This window comes from Pelodiscus sinensis, chromosome 2, assembly GCF_052426305.1.
Source record: "Pelodiscus sinensis isolate ZL-2025 chromosome 2, ASM5242630v1, whole genome shotgun sequence".
NCBI classification, from domain to species: Eukaryota; Metazoa; Chordata; order Testudines; family Trionychidae; genus Pelodiscus; species Pelodiscus sinensis.
In genome coordinates this window covers 70012892-70033859 of record NC_143053.1, presented here as the reverse complement: position 1 = coordinate 70033859, position 20968 = coordinate 70012892, and the positions used below count along the sequence as shown (strand labels likewise).

At 40.1% G+C, this 20968-nt stretch overlaps 1 protein-coding gene across 2 annotated transcripts in view; it reads left to right on the top strand.

Annotated features, from left to right (window-relative positions):
- SNTG1 (syntrophin gamma 1) overlaps window positions 1–20968 on the top strand; it is a 532572-nt gene that overhangs the window by 235705 nt on the left and 275899 nt on the right. For both annotated transcript variants that reach the window (XM_006112171.5, XM_014577356.4), the window contains one exon: window positions 14230–14284. In XM_006112171.5, the coding sequence (XP_006112233.3) occupies window positions 14258–14284 (27 nt within the window). In that variant the 5' untranslated portion in view covers window positions 14230–14257. The remainder of the gene's footprint in view (window positions 1–14229; window positions 14285–20968) is intronic.

The following is a 20968-nucleotide window of genomic DNA, read 5'->3' as shown; positions in this document are numbered from 1 at the left end:
GCTCCTAGGAGTATGTTTCATAATTCTTGCCACCATGAAAGGCAGAAACTATGTCAGCGGGAAAAACTCTCCCACCAAAATGTCAGGGGTTAGGCCAAAATAAGGTATGGTTCTCAGGCATTTGCCTTTTTCACACCCTGGATGGACATAAGTGAAAATGAAGTAATCTGAGTATAGACATAACCTATATCCCCACTTTAAAGTGTTGCATGACTGAGTCCAAAGAGAGTATATGCAGTATTGTAGCCCTGTTGGTCCCAAGGTATTAGAGAGACATGATGGATGAGGAGATGTCTTATTGGACCAACTTCTGAGGGTGAGACGAAAGCTTTTGATTTAAGCCCTTCGGGTCTGGGAAGCTTATTGAGAGAGTGTCACCACTAAATAAAAGATTGAACTGATAGAGTAGCATAAGAAATTAGCACGTATTCTAGGGGACCATTCAAGGTGAAGTGGCCAATTAACATGCTCTACTCATAGACAAAAAGGAGCTTTAGTAAGTTACAGATGGTTGTAATAATTCATCAATTTAGTGTCTTTAAGACCATAACATGTAGTGTCTAGCAAAGTTATGAATTCAGATTTTCAGGGTTGTCTTTTTAATGTGTTAGACAGGGGGGAAGAGTGGGAGATATTGAACATAAGGAGCAAGAAAGAGAGTTTGTACTAATACGTAGGAAGGAGGGAGAGAATATAACAAAAAAAGAAGTAGGAAGGCGGAGGAGGAAAAAGTAGGTCAAATTCTAATGAGAGGAAACATGCTGGAAAAGAGATAACACAGAAAGAAATGAAAACAAAATGGAGAGAAGGAACAGAAAGGACACAATAAGCAAGGGAGACAGAATAAGTCATTTAAAATGTGTTTTACTACAGGTTGAATCCCTCTGGTCTGGCACACTTGGGACCTGTCCAGTCCTGAAGGAGGGAGTTTGCCTCGGACCAAGGGAGGTTGGCCCCTCTGCTGACAGACTCTGGGCTCTCCCACGGTCTGTCAGCAAATTGCCAGGCTGCCCTGTCCCAGGCAACCAGGCTCCCAGCTCCTCAGCCATTCCGGGGGCTGCTGGCGCTTCACTGCCCTCAGGCTACAAGACTCAGATGCTCTGGGGCTCCACTGTCCCAGGGCTACAAGGGCTCCATTGCTCCACAACTCTGGGGTCCACTGCTCGAGGGCTCCATGGCCACGAGGGCTCCTTGCTCCAGAGATCCTCTGTCCCAGGGCCGCTGGAGTTCAGCTGTTCTGGGCCCAATGGACTCCAAGGTCAGCCACAGGTGCCAGCACTCTGCAACCCCGAGACTGTCCGGGGGCACCAGGACTCTCTGCCCCAAGCAGCAGCCCTTTGGTCTGGGTGCTTTCTGGTCTAGCAACATTCATGGGCCTGCCAGGCCACAGATGTTGCCAGACTGGAGAGTCCTGGACCAGAAAGGTTCAACATGTACTAATGTATCTTTTTGTTTATTATAAATATGCAGTCCTGGGTGGCTTTATAACATTTCCACAAATTCCCCACTCACTTCATAAAGCTCTTTGTTTGTAATATGCTTCAGTATATTAGAGTAGTCCAGAAAATTGATTTTTTTTCCTGGAAAAAAAGTCTGCTTGAAATTTTCATCTAAATATTTGGCTTTCTCTGAGAAAATTCAAAATGAATTGACTTGAAAATTACAAACAATTTGAAAAGAGTAAGTTTGAGAAAATGAGGAAAAACGAATTTGAAAAACAGGGTTGTCTCTCTCTCTCCCTGCCCCAACACACTTTCTGAACTTTCCCTTCCTTTTTCTGAGTCCTGATACTTGATATATGAGAGTATCTGATAGCGAGAATAGGTTGATATCCCCTATGTAGATCAACAGCACTAAAGGCAAATTAGAGTTGTACTCTGACTGTGGAGTTCACTGATATTTTCCAATTAGGAAGAAAAAAGGAAGGGTAGTAAAATAAAAAAATAAACAAGATGAAAAAATATCTATTGAACCTAAAATGGGAAGCCAAAGTATTTATTTTCAATACCAAAACCAGCAAAAATATTTTGAATTTGGCCTATTGGATAAATCTGCTAGTTTTTTTTTTAAATATTACCTATGCCTACACGAGCCTCAAGTGAACTGAGGCAGATTTTTCTGAGCAACACAAATTATACTAATTGGGTTATTTTTGCACACCCTAGGGAGGAAAGAAACTAGATCTATAGACTGAGGTGTGGGAAAGATGAGATGTAGGCACAGTAAGAAAGAGCCTTAGGTCAGAATGAGGGGTTGGGGGCAGAGGGAAATGGAGGAATTGGCAGACAATAAATGACCGTATTATTCTTCAGCTATCACCAGGGCATTTTCTGCCTGGCAGCTTTTGTAATGCCAGCAGACCCCAATCATCTGCAGGTGGAATCAAACCTGGGACCTCTGGAGCTTAATATATAAGCCGTGAGCTAAAAGGCTGGCTACTAGTTAAGGCTTTAGAGCAGACTCATTAGTCTCTCTGTACATTGTCTCAGTGCGCTAGATGGGACTGTAAACCACACTCAGGAGTGAGGTGGTTTACACTTGGCATGTATCATACTGCAAGTTCACTGACAGGGGGAAGCAATTCAGATGGGACTCGGGCTCCCAGCCGCTGCTGCCACTACTGCAGGAGCAGTGGGGGCTGGAGCCCCAGGACCTTTAAATCACCACCGGAGTACCACATGGCATGCTCCAGGCAGCTCTCAGGGCTGGCTGGGGAGCCCAGCCCAATGCACTCTGAGCAGTCCTGAGGACTGGCTGCCTCAGCCCTGCCCCTTCCATATGAGTCCTTGTTCCTTCCAGGAGCATGGAGCCTCCTCCTTCCCACCCCTGTGCCTAAGGGTCTGGCAAGTTTGTTGATCCCCCTGTCATAGTGTACTGAAAAGCTCTAAGCTCCATTTTAATGCTTTTTTTACAGCATACCATTCATTTTCTTAGACATAAAATGCAGTTTGCAACAGATCCATAGGAGAGCTACCACTTCTCCCAAGGGTTTCTAACTCTTTCCTTTAGCTGAATTTGCTTCACCAGCCAGGAGACTGTGCCGATGCTACATTTTCAGTAGATGTTCTTGTCACACAATTACTTGTACTATCAAAATTCATTGCTTCTGCAATGACTGATGGAAACAAACAGGTCACTGAAGTGAAGTTTTTGGAGACTCTGTGAATTTCTATTGCTTGAAAGGAGTAGTTGTCACATCTTTAACTTAGTTATCTCTGATATGTAAGGAGAGTACTCTTTCTCTAGAAAGCCAGTGGCATAGAGCAGTGTTTCCCAATTTTATTTGGCCACGGAACCCATTTAAACTCAAAAGAATTTTGTGAAACCGCTAATAACAGTATTATATATGGAGCTGAAAAAGTAGACCACAAATAAGTAAGGATAATAATAAACAAATGCTAAACAAGGTCATGAGATCGACACAAATGAAAATTGTTTTCAATAAAATTCATAAATGCTTAATATTAATTATTATTTTTTTAATAATAACATGTTGTTGTCATGGAATTTTCTCGCGGAACCCTTATTTTCATTTTGAGGAACCCCGGGGTTCCCTGGAACACCATTTGGGAAACACTGGCATAGAGAATAAGAAGAAGTAAATTCAATTTTCCTCAAATGAGAACAATACATGGCCCAATGTAGGAAACCTGAAACATTCAGGTAACAGGCACTGAGCTCCCCAAAATTAAATTCAAGTCCCAAATGTCAAAGCAAATCTCAAATAAAGGTAAGGAATGTGTGTATTGCGGCTGCATCTGGAGCAGTTTTATGAGAAGTATGAATGTTGGCAAACCTGTCACAACAGGAGTGATTAAGGCAGTAAGCTCAGGCACAGAAAGATCATGCAGCAGAACAAAGGACAAGACTATTTTTGGAACTGTTGACGTCTGTGTAGTCCAGGCAAAGGACTGGCTACGTGCTTTCAATGTAAGTGACATCAATGACATCGGGGAGAGATGCAAGGAGATGTTGCAAGTAAATGGCAAGGATGTTAAAATCAAGTCTGACACAGGAGCACAGTGTAACATGGTGGCTCAGCAAATGATTTATAAATTGAATGTCAAGGGTGCCATTTCTCAAATGTTTCAAAACATGGGCTATCGCCGTGTGCAGGCCAACAACCTGTTCTCTGTGTTGTGGGTAAGTCAGTTGTGCAAAGCCCTCGTCTCAAACAGTAACATGAATTGAATTCAACATTGCAAGTATACCAAAAATTCATCTTGCTAGTGAAGCTCACAACTCTCCAGTTGTAATAAAACAATAAAAGCGAGCCAGACAATATTTTATCTTATCGAGTACATTCCAGGTATTTCTCATCCTTTTGGAAACTGAAAAATGAAATCCAGTGATAATGACCATCACTCAGAGTAGATAGTGTAGACCTTCATGAGCTATTTCTTCCCCTTTCATATATACGTGAGCAGTGCAGTAGTTCAGATTGTTGACATTCAAACTGTAACTGACATCTGAATAAGAATCAATAGGACAAGTTAAACCTCTATGGTGTATATACTTTCAGGTTTTCTGTAGCTTTAAGAAGACATACCAGCTTTGGAGTTTGAAAGTTTGTCTTTCACCAGCAGAAGTTGGTAAAGTAAAAGATATTATCTCACACACCTTGCATCTCATATCTGAGGACCAACAATTACCGCAATGGTTACACATGGATCACATTATGAATGATTACTTTGCCACCAAAACAGCAAATGATTTCCTTCAAAAAAATATGATTCAAGAGTCCAAGTGAGGTGCCTACTTCTATGACCACAGATAATTTTACATGTTCCACAGGTAAATTGTTTTGGAAAACCCTTTTTTCCTTGAATAGTTAGAACTGTTTTGCTTCTGATACACAATGCTTATGATACACAATCTGCTGAAAACACCAGAACCCTATGGATGCTGGCATTTGTTCAAAGTTTTGGGCTTGTGTGGTTTCTACCAAAAAAGAGAGAGTTTGGACAAGGAAATTAAGAAGTAAAAAATCTAAAGCTGGATTTTCTTTCATCTTCAAGTTTTGGATTCCTTCTGTACAACTATTTATTCTTCAGCCATCAGTTTTCAAAATCTTGAATGGATAACAAAAGTTAACCTACAAGCTTGTGATGGGGCTGGTCTAACAAGTTGTGATTAGGTCACTGGTTCCCAGTTCTCTCCCTTTCCAGTTCTCACTATGACTCTCTAATGTACCTCCATCCAGTATGCAGTGATTCGACCCTCTAGACAGGATACCAGTTGAAATCACTCCCTTACATGACAATAGAGACTAACAAAATTTATGTATTCTAATACACCCAGAAAAAAGGACTTCAGCTCATCTGTTGGCCCCTGTGAGTGGCACACACTTGATTCAGGGATTTCATCTATGTCCTTCCCCTTATCTTAAAGGTACAGGGAAGGGTTGTATTCCCCTTTCAAGAAAGTGTGGTTGGCAGAGGATCCTTGGATTTCCCTCTCCTCCAGACTCCAACGTAGGGCCTTACAAGAGGCAGCAGTAGCAAACATCTTTGAGAGCTTTGGGACTCCATCAGTGGGTTATTTCATATCATTTTCTTTCCCTAGCCGAGGTGTAGTCAAAAACCTTTCAAAAGAACAACTAGAAGCTAGAGTGAAGGGCCTGGGATAGCTGCCATTTGTGATCTTTTCCCTGCAGCCAAGAATACTGCTGTACACTTACTCAAGAGTACCCATGACAGGTTTCCTCATCCTCGCATCTGGCCTCCATCTGAGGTGTCTGGCTTTCTACAAGCTCTTTTTCCAGCTGGAGTGAGCTTCACAGGTTCAGCAGGGCAGAGTCATCTCAGCCAGAAACTGGTCCTTAACCTCTTGCATCACAGTGTGTCCCATCCCATCACAACGCTATTCTGAGGAATCAGTGGTACTGTCATGACAATCGGTAACCTGAATGTGAAGAAGATTTGGCTCCTATTCTTTGCCATGACTGTAAGACAAACTTGCCTGCTTAAAATTGCCTAGTGAACTTTGCTGTTTCAGAATGCTCTGAGAGCCAGGTTTTTTAACCTTTGAAAATGGCGCTAATTATTATGACTTTTTGTGTTCAATTTACCAAAGTTTGACAAGGCAAAGAAAGTCTGAATTTCAGAATCAATCAATTTGTGAATGCTGAATAACCAATCCTAACCAAGAACCCTGACTGAATATATACTGAAGCATATATTTAGTCCTTTAATATTGCCTTGTGCCTCTTTGATTCTTACTTGACAAGCTTAATGTTTATACAGTGAATTCTTAATTTGGTCTGCTGATTAAGCACACTCGCAATTAAAATAATAAATTGTGACTGGCAAGTAAATATTCTTCCTGTTTTAGCCAATTATAGTGAATTAAAGACTTGGAAAGCTTGTTAACGACTAATTGCCATCTTCGGTTCTTTTGAAGGATGAGATTCACTGAAGGCTGGACAATTAATCAGAAACTTTTTGTCAGGAGATTTCTTCATTGCTAGAAGAAGAGCTCAGAGCTCAGAACATTGGTGAATTTGCAGAGAGTCTCTGGATTCCAGCACTATAACCAGAGAGCTTGAAGTAGATAAAGAGCTTGATAAGACTTTGAGGACTTATCTATATGGGGATTTATTGTATGGCAAGCGGGAGGGTATACATTTAGAATGGCTGATCCTGGTACATACTGTCTCTCTGTGTGGACCTTGCTGCCAGTCTGTCAAAAATGCAGCATGGAAGTTCTGGTGCATGGTAGCAGAGTTCACATAGCAACTTAGAGCATGGCCATCTAGTGTACTGCAGATTTACATCTTGACTTGCTGCATACTAAATTAATGTGAAAACAAGCCTTGAGTATTTATTGGTTTACATGAAATCACTAAGCCACCATTCCTGCAATGAGCATTTATTAGCTCTTTGCTCCTGCCTGAAGTCCCTTTGACTTAATTGAGTCTGTGTGTGGGTGCAGTGATCTATGAATGCAGCTCTTTGTTCAATATGGGTCTCAATCTTGAAGTAAGTCAGAGCAATAGATTGTGTCTCTCATTAGCTCAGTGATAATAAATGGCTTTGATAATTGAATTTAAAGGTTACATACTTAACAACATGCAAAAGGCATGATTCCTGTAATAATGAGAGCTGGATGAAAAATAGTGTTTGGATATGAAAATACGGATTTAGCAATTTCATGTTAGCCATCCAGATTTGAACACCCGGGCCTTCACCTGGTTCTTTGGAAGGACTGTGATGCATGCATGCTCCTGCAAATAATTTTAGCTCTAATCCCTTGTGATTTTAGGGCAAATTGGCTATTGTGGAGAGAACTTCATTGTAATTTCAGTTAGAAATGCTCAGAAACTGTCCACAATCTCCCACATTTATGTATATTTGAGAAAGTCTATCTGTCTGTCTGTTTGTTCAATAATTATTCCTAAATGGTAAGAGTGAGGACCACCAAATTCGGTATGAAGCATCGTCTTATCCTAACATAAAGCAAGGTCAGGGTTTGGTTATACCAGGAAAAATGGGATGTGCTTAGAATGGGATTGCTTTTCATGAAAAAGAATACAGAAAAGAGACAAAATAACCAGACAGGTGAAAGGGATTGGCTGGGGACATGCCCTCCCATGGTGGACTAGAGATGTAAGTGACCACCTCCTCAGGGGGGTGGAGCATGGGAGACAGAGGCGCAGCGGGGGACCCAGTGCACTCCAGGACTGAGAAGTCCCCACTTATGCCCGTCTACCCTTAGGTTCCAAGGTCAAGAGTGACCATGGTGATCCTCTAATCTGTCTTCCTGTGTAACACAGACCATAGAACTTCCCCAATGTAATTCATAGAGCAAGCATAGAATCTTGGGCTGTGTCTAGACTACATGCCTCTGTCGTCAGAGACATGTAGATCAGACACATAGGCAAAGGCAAATGAAGCCGCGATTTAAATGATCGCGGCTTCATTTAAATTTACATGGCTGCCGCGTTGAGCCGACAAACAGCTGATCAGCTATTTGTCCGCTCAGTGCGCTAGTCTGGACGCTCCCCTGCTGACATCAAAGCCCTTTGTCGGCAGCCCCGTTATTCCGCGGCAGCCATGTAAATTTAAATGTAGCCGCAATCATTTAAATCGCGGCTTCATTTGCCTTTGCCAAAACAACAAATCTACATGGCTCCGTCGACGGAGCCATGTAGTTTAGACGTACCCTTGGAGTAAGAGCAAGGGGGAGCCTAACAAAGGCATAAGTGCCAAAGAGGCAACTAACTGCCAACTGCTTTTGACTTTGAAAATCTTATCAAGACACCTCTACTACAATGAGCTATCTTTGAGAGGCGCTCTAGTGACTTAAGGGGCGGGGCATCCATAGTCAAAAAGGGGTCTGCCTGTGAAGAAGCCACAGCCTGATCAGGGCCCACATGTGGAACATTACATTTCCAAAAGAGATTTTTGCAGAAATTTGTGGCTCTAGGAATGTGAAGACAGAGTGTTTTATTGAAAATTCAAACATAACTCAAAATAGAATTCCACACTGTTTAAGACGGCTCACTACGTGCCAGGAAAATTCTGCCAGCTGAGTCAGAGCATTTGCTCGCCCAGTCCAGTGAATAATGGGAGGAGAAAATGTAATGATAGTCTGCTAATCCCAAAGCCAAAAATGAATTACTGTTCCCAGGAGTGTGTAAATAGAATACTGAAAGCTGTAGTTATTAGCTAAACTTCATGTATTAATACATCACTTTTGCATACACTTATTTGTGCAGATAATATTGAATTCTGATTGTGTGATTGTAACCAAGAGAAAGAAATGTTTCTATTGCTTTTAATAGCTGCTCTGCTTGGCTAATGGGATGACAGTTTTTTATGTTTATTATTGCTACTGAAAATGCATGACCTCATCTTTTGTCACCGAATGGTTTAGTAGATTGTATTCAAGTACCTTATTCTAAAACTACATTATGAAATTATATCTTCTGCAAGACTGAAATATCACCTAATTTATTAAAAGTAGATCAGAATAGCTGTATGGCTAAGTGCACTATCCTAAATGAAGTAGAATTGCTTTGTCTGCAAGGGCTGCCATACCCTTCGACTGTACTATTATGTTTCTGGACACAGATTTTCCTTGGCTATGTCGCCACAACGAAATTTTTCTGTAGTATCCCAGAAAAAAAAATCTGCTGCATCCAGGAAACACGTCTGCTCTTCCACTTTTTTTTTTTTTTAAAGCAGATGCACTCTTTCAGAAGCCCTGTCTTCCTCCTCCCATGAGGAAGAAGGGCTCTTCTGAAAGTGGAGGCTTTTCCAAAATTTGGCTCAGTGTGTGTGGGCCAAATTTCAGAAAAGCCTCTTCGGAAAAAGGTACACAAATTGCGCAGTGCCATTTGCATACCTTTTTCTGATAGATCATTGTAATGTAGACATAGCCGTTTAGAACAAGGATGCTGGAATAATGCAGTTTAGTATTTAATAAACGCTTGCGCTGCAAGGAGGTGCATGTGCATATGTTTAACTTTGACTCCAGGAGGAGCTTGCTCGTCCCTCTCCCCCACCCACCCTGGCAGGAGCACACTCTCCCCCTTCTTCCATGGGACCAGCCCCAGACCTGGGAGGAGCTTTTCTTTCCCTACCCTTCAGCCACCATGACCCTGAGGCCTGAGGAATTCTGTGCCCTCAATGATTATTGGGGGAGGGGGATGCTTTTTCTGAGCTCTCCTTGTGCCTGGCCCTGAGGGGGCACCAGATTCATTTCCCACTATCTGTCACTTGTTACGTTGTTTGTATATATCAACAGAGATGGGCCAAACAAGTTTAGTGACTCAGAATTCCCTTAAGTCACTATTTAAAAATAACTATTCAGAAATAATACTATAACAAATGTGCTATTTATTCATGGATTGTTTGTATAGGTTAGTCCTCTATAGTCTGGACTTCTGTCATCTGGCAACATCTGTAGGGCTCCTGGCTTGGAGCTTTCATGGAGGAAAAAACAGGCCCCATACTCAGCAACTCCTCCCCTACCCTCCCAGAGCTTCTGGAGCACCACAGATAGATCATTTGTGACATTCAAGCTCAGGGAGGGATGCGGAGGGGCATGGATGGGGTGGGCTGCTCGGGGAAAGAGTCAGAGTGGCTGCAGAGCCCCACGGCGGGGGCTGGGAGCACAGCCCAGTGGTTCTGGGGCTCAGAGCACTCCCATAGAGCTGTGCTCCTGACCTTGGTCACATGGAGCTGTGCTCTGCAACCATCCTGCCTTTTCCCCTGAGAGCACCCAACCCCCAGACCCAGCTCAGTCAATACCAATTCCTCTGCTGTTGCTGGAGTGGAGCCCTGCAGCTGGCTGCTGCAGAATGGCTGGCATTGACCTCCCCTGGTCCAGCAAATTCCCTGGATTGGGATTAATCAAGTCCTAAGGGTGGCTGACCAGGGAGGTACAACCTCTATTTAGTACAGGCAACTTATTCCCCAATAAAAGTTTATCTTTTTTGATGTAGAGAGCTTTTTAGCCAATTAATGTGACTTGTTAAGAGAGAATAAAATTCTTATTCTCAAAGTATAACTTTGTTCTGTGTAGTTCCAATTCAGGAAAGTACTTCTTAAGTGTGTTATGATCTACCCCTGTTCAAGGCAGCACTTAAACACAATCTTAATTGTCCTAAATACAGGAGCTTTCTAGAATTTGTCTTTGTGTGTGGTGTTGTGACTTGTGTGTTCTTTACTCATCATAACTGTCCTGTCTCTTGAATGAGTTATGGGGCTCAAAATCAATAAGATGGAGATGTTCACATCTTTCCTATGGACTGAATTTTGATCCTTTCTCTGGGCACTTCCATAGCTCATCACTGGACCTGCGTGTGACAATCATTATATAACTTGTGTGGCAGTTAAAGGGATACTAACCTGTAGGCCCTGGAGCACAAACCTTACCAAGCAAGATTAAGTTTCAGACCACTTTTCTAAAGTGAGGTGGGTGGCAAGCCTACTTCTCTTTGCTTAACATTTGGGAAAGGGTGCAGTAAATGAGTCAAAAGAGCCTGTTTTGCTGGATATGTCTAGTCCTTCAGTGAAGAAAGCCTTCAAGAATATAATAGCAGCTATGCTTTTACTTAGTACTGTGAGAGCAAAACTTTAAAGGTATATGTATTAGCTCTTGGTGAGCTTGTAAGAAAGATAAGGAAAGAGTAATGATGTGTTTCATTCAGTCCACTGCATCGTAACCTGAGAGGCCTAATACTGGAAATTAGAGCGCAAGCTGTGAGATCATGAAACATACTGAGCACCATAAATAGAGAACATTAGACTTATGCCTCCATGTATCTCCTTCAACAGACCTTCTATTCTTTATTTATGGTAACGGAAACTTGTACATATTAACAGCTGCAGGGAATACAGGTCTCCATGTGGGGGTTTGACTGAGCTAGAAGCAGCAAGATAATATCCCAAGAATATTCCTTGAGTGGTAAATGAAATCAATCTTAGTCATTTTTCCTCTTTCTCCTTTTTTAAACCTTTTTTTAGAGTAGTTTCATTTTCCCTGAGAAGCAACAAAACTGAACACCTGGTCAATAATAGCTGGGCATTATTATATTATAGAACAAAATACATTCTGACTAAGTTCATATATTTCAAATTTGCAGTTGTTATCATGTTTACAATCAGTGCATTTGCCAGGGATTGAACATCGAATTATCCTGGAATTGGTAGGGCTAGCCATGCTCACTAGTAGATTGAATAGTAATAGAGAGGTAGCTGTGTTAGTCTGATCTTGCCAAAAAAGGAAAAACTATGTAGCACTTTAAAGACTAACAAGATATTAAACCATCTCGTTAGTCTTTAAAGTGCTACATAGTTTGTCCTTTTGTTTTAGTAGATTGAAGGCAGCCTTTGTGCCCCATTCCTCAGAAGCACTCCCTTTAGTGTGGTCGTTGTTAGCCAAGGCTCCTAATTGTTATAGTTTTGCCAGCCCCCTGGAATGCATGACTCTAACTAATCCACATCTCCATTCTAACTAGCCTGGCTTGTCTGCCTGTGACTGGCCATCTGGAATGAGCACTCGCTTGAGGAAAGGAGGCTCTGTCCAAAAAGCCTGTTTTTGTTTTTAGTGTTTGTTTTGTTTTGTGTTTTTGTCTTTCCACTCACTAGAAAACAAAGCCCTTCCTCCTTCAAGTTATGGCCACAGTACCAGATGCAGTATTGGAGGTTTTTTGAAATGCTTTGTTTTCCATGTTTGTGTCTGAATCAGGTTTTGCCTTCTGTATATCTTGGCCTTTCCCTGGGCATAGGTCCTCCAATTTTCAGTCCCTACCACTCGCTTCCACTTCCATAGCTCACTATGTCTTATGGAATGCCCTTCTCTAGCATTAATTGATTTCCCTCCTTATCTCACAAAAGGGAAGCTAAGCAGAAACATCAAAAAAAAAAATCTGAAGCATCAAACAGTTTAGCTCCGCAGGGTGCAACTATGCAAAAAATATAAATAAATAATGCAGAGCGTCTCAGAGCCCAGAGCACATAGGATTCACAGTACAGTGCTAAAAATAGTCCTGTTTGGGCTGGAGCTCAGGTTCTGAGACTTACTCTTGTTGCAAGGGTTTCAGAGCCTGAGCTGCCCAAGTGGGAAGGTGTGTGCTGCTATTTTTAGCTCTGAAACATGAGCCTCATTCATTTGAAATGGGCGGCTCTGGCTTATTTGTTGGATGGCTCATATCAACTGACTGGGGCTTGTGGGACTCAAGTTAAGGAGTGGTTTAGTTTTGGTACAAACATTTGGGCTCAGGCTGTAGCCTGAGCCCTAGTACTTCCAGACTGTGAAACTAAAGTCTATTTTATCATACCTTTAGGTATGGAAGGATAAGAATCTTGTTGTCAGTAAATGGCTTCATTGCACAAATCAATGAAAAATATTTCCAACACTAATAATTGAAATTTAAGGCTAGACAAAGTTACAAAAAAATTGCTTTAGAACTTACTTGAATTTGATTTATGGATGTGTAGTTTGAATATTTTGACGTGATATTGAAAGGTTTGTATTTTCACCATTGTCATGAAACTTTAAATTTGAATCTCAATGTCTACTGTCTTCAAATAATTTTTGTCTGATTCCCACTGTAAGATCACAGAATTGTGAAAACTTAATTTTACTTGAAACAGAAAGGTTAAACACATCATTTTGCACAAATGTGAAAATTTAAATAGATCACAAAATCTTAAAATAAACACTGATATAATTAAACAAAACTATAAATATGAATGGACTTCTGTCAAGCCTATATTGTTTGACAGAGTCTAGCACAAGGAAGCGGCAGTCTTGATTGGGGCTTCTACCACTATTTTGATGAAAATAATAAAAGAAAGTATTAAATATTTGAATTTTCTAAATTAGAGTAATAGTGTTTCTAGATTTGGAAACAAATCTGTTTTGACTAAGAAATCTTTTTTATGGATGTCTCTTTCTTTTGCCATCAGTATTTATATTGCAACAGGACACAATTATCCTCTAATGACAAATTATTCCATAAACATTATTTCAAAAATAAAATAAGAAAAGTAGTTAAATGCATGCCAAATATGTGTTGGGATGAATGTATTGTGAGAGCAGAGCCATCATATCTGTAATTTGATTATGTGGTATGCCGTGACATTTTGCATATACCTGATTTCTCTAACATTTGGTGGTTCAGTACTTCAATGTTTCACTAAATTCACTGCTCTGATAATTGAAGTTGGCTTTACTGGGGAGATAATATTTGGGAATAACATTTTGTGAGTCCAATGGAGAAAAGGTATTCATGCGTAAAGCATTTTAATTAGGCAAAAAAAAAAGTCATTTTTTTCCTGAAGGGAACCTTATGAAAAGCAAAACTTTGTTATTTAGTTCTGAAAATTCTTATGTACTTTTTCAAAAATAAATGTGTGTGTGTCGGGGGGACAACTAACAGTTTCAAATAAAAGATCAGTAACGCTTAAAAGTACATTTGGATGTCTAGTGGAATTGGGAGGTTGATAGAAATATCACCTCTCCCTTAATCACACTTAATAAAAATGGTCAATAGACTTCATGAAAGCCGGGAACAATTTCTACTAGCTCCATACACATCCTTTACCTCCTGCTGACTTAATCATTCCTGCTCTTAAGCAATGACTATAAACAAAGCTCACACAGATGAATGCAGTGTCTTCCAGCTTAATTTAGATTACTACCTTTTGTGTTTTGCAATCTGTTTATTCTAGTTTGCAATACTGAGTTCTAATGAAACCTTTCTGTCTATTTTAGACAAATACCACTTGCTGTGCCATAGCACATGGATTTCAGGACCTCCTGTGAAGAGGTAGGATCAGAATGTTTTATTTTCAAATATGTTATATGAACATTAATGATCTTTTTAGTTTTCTGTACACTATCTTTTCATTCTGAAGTGCAAGGAATTAGAACATCAGATGTAACCGAGTCTGTAGATAATCCTTATATAGTAGTAGTGTGTTTTTCTAATGGATTATGTGCTTATTTACTTATCAGCGTTCATAATGAGGTAATTATCAGTGTTGAGAAAGTAAGACTGAATTAGAACATGATAATAGCCTTCTAATGTGTTAAGGGATGTTATAAAGAGGATGGTATCATCAGCAGTTCTCCATGCCTATGAAGGTAGACCAAGAAGTAATCACTTAGGGGCACATCTACACTAAGTGGAAGATGGATGCTGCTGCAGTTGGTCTTCCAGAGTTTGATTTAGCGGGTGTAGTATAGACCTGTGAGATCAAACTCAAAGGGCAAACTGGTAAAATGGTAAACGTTCATCCAGAAATAAATTTGCAAATGCTTCTGTTGACATCCGGTTTCTCTTTTGAATATTCGTGATGTAAAAATATTAGTACATTCTCACAATTGTAGCAATTCATGAGCCTCTATGTTGGGACCAATTACATCAACTTGGATAGCCTCATAAATATTTTATCATAGTAAAAATCCCAGAAGGAAAAATGGCAATCTGTAGACTAAAAAGAACAAACAAACAATAGCCTATGATAAGCAGGTGACTGCTTACAATCACTATGGGTCATAATACGGAAAGCTTTGGATTGTACACCTGAAAGTATGAGGATGTTTGTTTGTTGTTTTCAGTATATTAAGCAAAGGAGACAGGTATAGGCTCTGTTCATGAGATAAGTATTTTCTAATTAAAGTTATAGGACACCAGATGTTGTTTCATATCAATTTCTTCACTTCAGCCATGTTTGACAGCAAGTAAAGAGACTCTTATTTTGAAATTAGTCTCTGTTAGCAAAAATAAAATGAGTAACATAATTAATCTAAAATAATGCCAACCCATCAATCCAAACTAAAATTATTAGTAGCTTTAAATATTTGTTTTTTTTTCTCCTTGTCACACATATGACGAACAGGAAGGACCACTCTTCCGGATCCATACTTGGTTTTTTCCCCCTCCTCTTTCACTAACTATCATTATGAAGCTAAATTGACAGCCCTGGGCAAACAGTTTTCAGAAAACAATCTCTTCATATCTGACTTCCTCATGCTTAAAGCAAACCTATACAACACCTTCAAAAGATAAACCTGGGTGCTTACATTTATAACTTTAAAAAGTCTCTGTACATTTAAAAATGTGTAGTCCTGAGGCACCTTGTCTATACTAGGAATCTCTTTCGAAATAATAACTCCCGAAATAAAAAAATTGAAATAGCGTGTCCCCACTATGAGGGAGCCACAAAATTAGCCCAATGCAGGCTCTGTTATTATGGATGCGCTACCTTGACTTAGAGACCCAGGAAGCACAGGGAGTAAGTACTTTGAATTATTCTGAAGAGTAGTTATTTTGAAATAGCAGCAGTGAAGTATCCACAGTTCGAAATAACTATTTTGAAATAAGCATTATTCCCTGAGGAAAGAGGAGTACAGATTTCAAAATAATCAGCCTGTTATTTCAAAATAACAGGCTTGACAGTGTGGTCACTCTGTTTATTATTTCAAAATAAGGCGGGTTATAAATCCCTAGTGTAGACAAGGGCTTAGAGACTAACAAAAATATATTTTTTATCATGAGCTTTTGTGGGCAACACCCACTTCATCAGATGATAAGCTGGAGAAAGGCAGTGAATGTATGGCTCATTACAACAATCTATAACTCACTAATACTCCTTTGCCTTACAACTGGAAGGGTGCTAACTCCTCACTTCTCCTTAAGTGATGTCTTAAAGTAATCAGTCTATTTGACATTATGTTCAACTGTGACATTCTGATAATCTTTCCCAGACCAGAAGAAGAGATCTGTGTAAGCTCAAAAGATTGTCAATCATCTCTCCAAGAAGATTGTCAAGATCTCTCCAAGATGACAGGATGCCTAACATAGTGAATGATAGTGGAAATTGGGTAGGTTTAGAAGTTAACATAAAAAAAAAGTTTAAAAATTACTTAGGAAAGTTAGATGTCTTCAGGTCATCAGGGCCTGATGAAATGCATCCTAGAATACTCAAGAAGCTGATGCTGATACAGACAGTATCTGAGCCATTCTCTATCATCTTTGAACAGTCATGGAAGTTGGGAGAGATTCCAGAAGGGTGGAAAAGGGCAAATACAGTGAAGGGAAACAAGAATAACCCAGGAAACTACAGACCAGTCAGCTTTGTCAGGGAAGATAATGTAATTAAGGAATTAATTTGCAAACATCTGGAAGATAGCAGGTTGATAAGTAACAGCCAGCATGGATTTGTAAAGAACAAATCATATCAAACCAATTGGATAGCTTTCTTTGATAGGATATCAGGCCTTGTGAATAAGGGAGAAGCAGTGGCCGTGGTATATCTAGATTTTAGTAAGGCATTTGACATGGGCATGTATGTCCTTCTTATATAAAAAATACGGAAATACAATTTGGATGGGGCTACTATGAGGTGGGTGCATAACTGGCTGGTGGATGACCATTCTTAGAGAGTTGTTGTTAATGGTTCACAATCTTCATCAACAATTTAGATGATAACTTAGAGAGTATAATTATTAAGTTTGCAGTTGATACCAAGCTAAGAGGGGTTACAAGTACTTTGGAGGAGAGAGTCACGATTCAAATTGATTTGGACAAACAAGAGGAATAGTCTGAGGTAAATAGGACAAATTTAATAAGAACAAATGCAAAGTACTCCACTTAGGAAGGAACAATCAATTCCACATACACAGAATAGGAAGTGATTGTCTAGGAATGAGTACTGCTGAAAGGGATCTAGGGGTCATAGTGGACCACAACTAAATATGAGTCAAGTGTGTCACACTGTTGGAAAAAAAAAAGCTAACATGATTCTGGGATGCATTAACAGAAGTGTTGTGAGCAAGACACAAGAAGTAATTCTTTGGTTCTACTCTGAACTGATTAGGCCTCAGTTGCAGTATTATGTTCAGTTCTGGGCATCACATTTCAAGGAAGAGGTGGAGGAATTGGAGAATGTCCTGAGAAGAGCAAACAAACAAACAAAAAAAAGATTAAAGGCCTAGAAAACATGAGCTATGAGGGAAGACTGAAGAATTGGGCTTGTTTAGTTTACAAAAGAGAAGACTGAGAAGAGACATGATAGCAATTTTGAGGTATCTAAAAGAGTGATACAAGAAGGAGTGTGAAAAATTGTTCTCCTTGGCCTCCGATGATATGACAAGAAGCAATAGACTTAAATTGCAGCCAGGAAACTTTAGGTTGGACATTAGGAAAGACTTCCTAGCTATGAGGATGGTTAAACACCGGAATAATTTGTGAAATCTCCATCACTGGAGATATTTTAGAGCATGTTAGACAGACACCTGTCAGGGATAATCCAGATGGTGCTGGGTCCTGCCATGAGGGCATGGGACTGGACTTGATGAACTCTGGAGGTCCCTTCCAGTTCTAGTATTTTATGATTTTAAGCCAGAAGTTGGTCCAATAAAAAAAAAATCATCCACCTTGTCTCGCTAATATCGTGGAACCAACACAGCTACAGCACCACTGCAAACAATTTTGTGTCTGGTTATGAATGTTTATTTTATCTCAAAGGTCAGTACAAGGACAAATAACTTGTTAAGCACTTGAAATAAAAACTGGCAATTAAAACACACAAAATCAAAGATTAATCATATTGAGTATTTAATGTTCCTGTTCCTCTTGGAGATGGTTCTTATTCTGGTGGACAGTTTTAACATATGTTCTGAACCAGCTGCTTCTCCTCTACTTGACCAAGCAGTGAAAGGAGATGGAGCTCTGAGAGCTGAAGTATAGGCAAGCCTTTTATAGTTCCTCATCTGCCTATTGGGGGGAGGAAGGGGCCGGAGCGGGGATGTCAAAGGTTGAACTGATACAAACTTCTGCTAAATGTTTTTTAATTCAGGAGTCCCATGGAAAAAGTGGAGGAACCAATCATCTGAGAAACATGTGGCTTGTGGGAGCTCTTTCCCTCTTGGATGTCAAAAAATGAGGCTAACAATCAGACCAATTGCTTCACAATAGGAAACTCAGGGGAATTCTCCATTGTTACAACTACAGAAGGAGTGGGAGGGCTCTAGTTCTTGAAAAATAACTATTCTGGGAAGAGACACATTAATTATAGCTACTCTAGAAGAAGACCAGGACTTTAACAGGGTTTAAGAAAGAACTAGATACATTCATGGAGGTTATGTCCATCAATACTTACTAGCCAGGAATGGTGTCCCTAGCCTCCTGCAAGGAGGTCTAACAGGTAGTTCAATTTAGGGGCTTTAATTCAAAATACCGGGTCCCTGCCACATGTAGACATGGACAGTTAGTCTGGACTTGTAAATTTCAAAAATGGCGACTGGATGGGAAGATGCAAATCAAGCATGGGATATTTACCCAGGCTTGATTTGCAACTTTGAATGCCTACAATGGCCTCCCTAGTTCGAACTAGGAGGCTAGTGTAGACATTCCCTCTGAGGTAACTGGAATTGACCGTTGTCAGAATACAGGATCCTGGGCTAGATAGACCATTTGAAATATATCCTTGATGTGTCATTAACATCTAGCAATTGCACTGCACCATTCAGTTTTTTTGTATTGGTTCCTAAAGTCTTCTCTCCATGCAAAATCTCTATATTCCTACTGGTCCCTGTGTCTGTCTGTTGAAAATTATATTTCATGGAAGTTGTAGCAGTCTTGTCTACTAGTAGATGTAAGAGACATTTTGTCCCAGACAAAAGCAGAAATACACTAGCTTCCTTTCTCTTTAGGGGATGGCTGAAGAATTATTTTAGGGTTGGCTGGCAAGTTCTTTCTCTCTCGCTTTCTCTCTCATTCACTACTTAATGGAGTAGTCTGTTTTGTGGCTTTTGGAGAGGTAGCAACTCATTTTGTTATTGGTGTGAAACGGGAAGAGAAAAAACTATTTTATTCTCTTCAGATGGAGAAATAGAGCAACTTGTATAGATGTCACAAATTTAAAAAAACCTGGAATGGCACACTGAATGACTATCCAACCTTCGACATGGTTGGACAGACAAAAATGCAAAACAAAAACAAACAAAAGACCTTGTTGCAAAAGGAATGCTGCCTTTGTAGAGTATCCCAAATTAAAGAGTGAGGAAAACATTTGAAAGTCCATTCAAAATTGGATTTGAACTCAATAATCTTGCTAAAAGTATCTGTCAAACACTAAAAATGTTTGTATTGTTTAATGGCAGACCATGCTGTCAGTGATTACTTGCTTTGGTATGTGTGAATATTTTATTTAACTGTTGTTTTTTTATTTCCTCATATCATTCTGTAATCACTTTCAAGGTCTCAAATGTTACAGAAATTGTTATTCATTAAGTATTTATAATAAATATTATTTAAAAGATACTAGCACTAGATCTTTGCGTATGTTTAAAATGTACATGTTGGAAATCATGAGTGGTGTGCAAAGATTTAAAGCTTTTCTTAGCACTTTCTTGGTGCCGATAATGCTCTGCAAATGGCTGCACATGTCCCCTGTGTCTTTTGAGCACCTGGAGAGAAGGCTTTTTTAACTGTATCAGTCTTTAAGAGCCAAAAACAAAGCATAGTTTGGTATGAAGAAGCAGCTTTGCCTCCTCTGCCATTAAACCACTGGAGAGAGGGTGAGTGGTTTACAAGCCCCTGTGTAGACTCTCAAATACTATAGCATCAGTATTCCTCCATGATCGAGTTAATGGAGTTACAATCAAGTTAAGGAGGTGATGGCGTGCAAAGCAGTGGCACTGCATTTATTGTTCAGGGCGCAATTACAGTTTTGTTTGCCCATGCAACCAGCTATTCATTAGCTCCTCATTCTATACCTCTTCTCTGCACAAACCTACTCAGTCATCACTCACAGTTTTCTCCACATGTATCCAGCCAGTCTGTCCCATGTCCTTCACAAACATGTGCACCTATCCACTCACTGTTCCTTCCCTGGGTACATGCGGAACTAGGAATAATGGAAAGTGTTAGTTTAGGATCAATATTGAGAAACAGTTTGGGTACGTCTATACTAGCCCCCTAATCCGAACTAGGGAGGCTAATGAGGGTGACCGAAATTGCTAATGTAGCTGGTCGCCATTTTGGAAACTGACTAGCCCAAAGTAACTGCCCGCGTCTACACGCGGCAGAGAAACAGGATTCCGAGATAAACCCCTTAGTTCGAATTAACTGTTAAACCTCATTCCACAAGGAGTAACAGTTAATTCAAACTAAGGGGTTTATCTTGGAATCCCACTTCTCTGCCACGTGTAGATGTGGGCAGTTACTTCGGGCTAGTCAGTTTCCAAAATGGCGACCGGCCAGGATTATGCTAATCAAGCGTGGGATATTTAAATCCCGTACTTCATTAGCAATTTCGGTCACCCTCATTAGCCTCCCTAGTTCGAACTAGGGGGCTAGTGTAGACATACCCTTTCTTACAATTACATAGAATGGAATCTAAATATCTGAGAAGGGAAGCTGTGGAACCCTTTTAGTGTGTGTGTTTTTTTTGTTAGAATTTTAAAATTCCTTGAATATGGTTGGAACAATTCTCCACTGCTA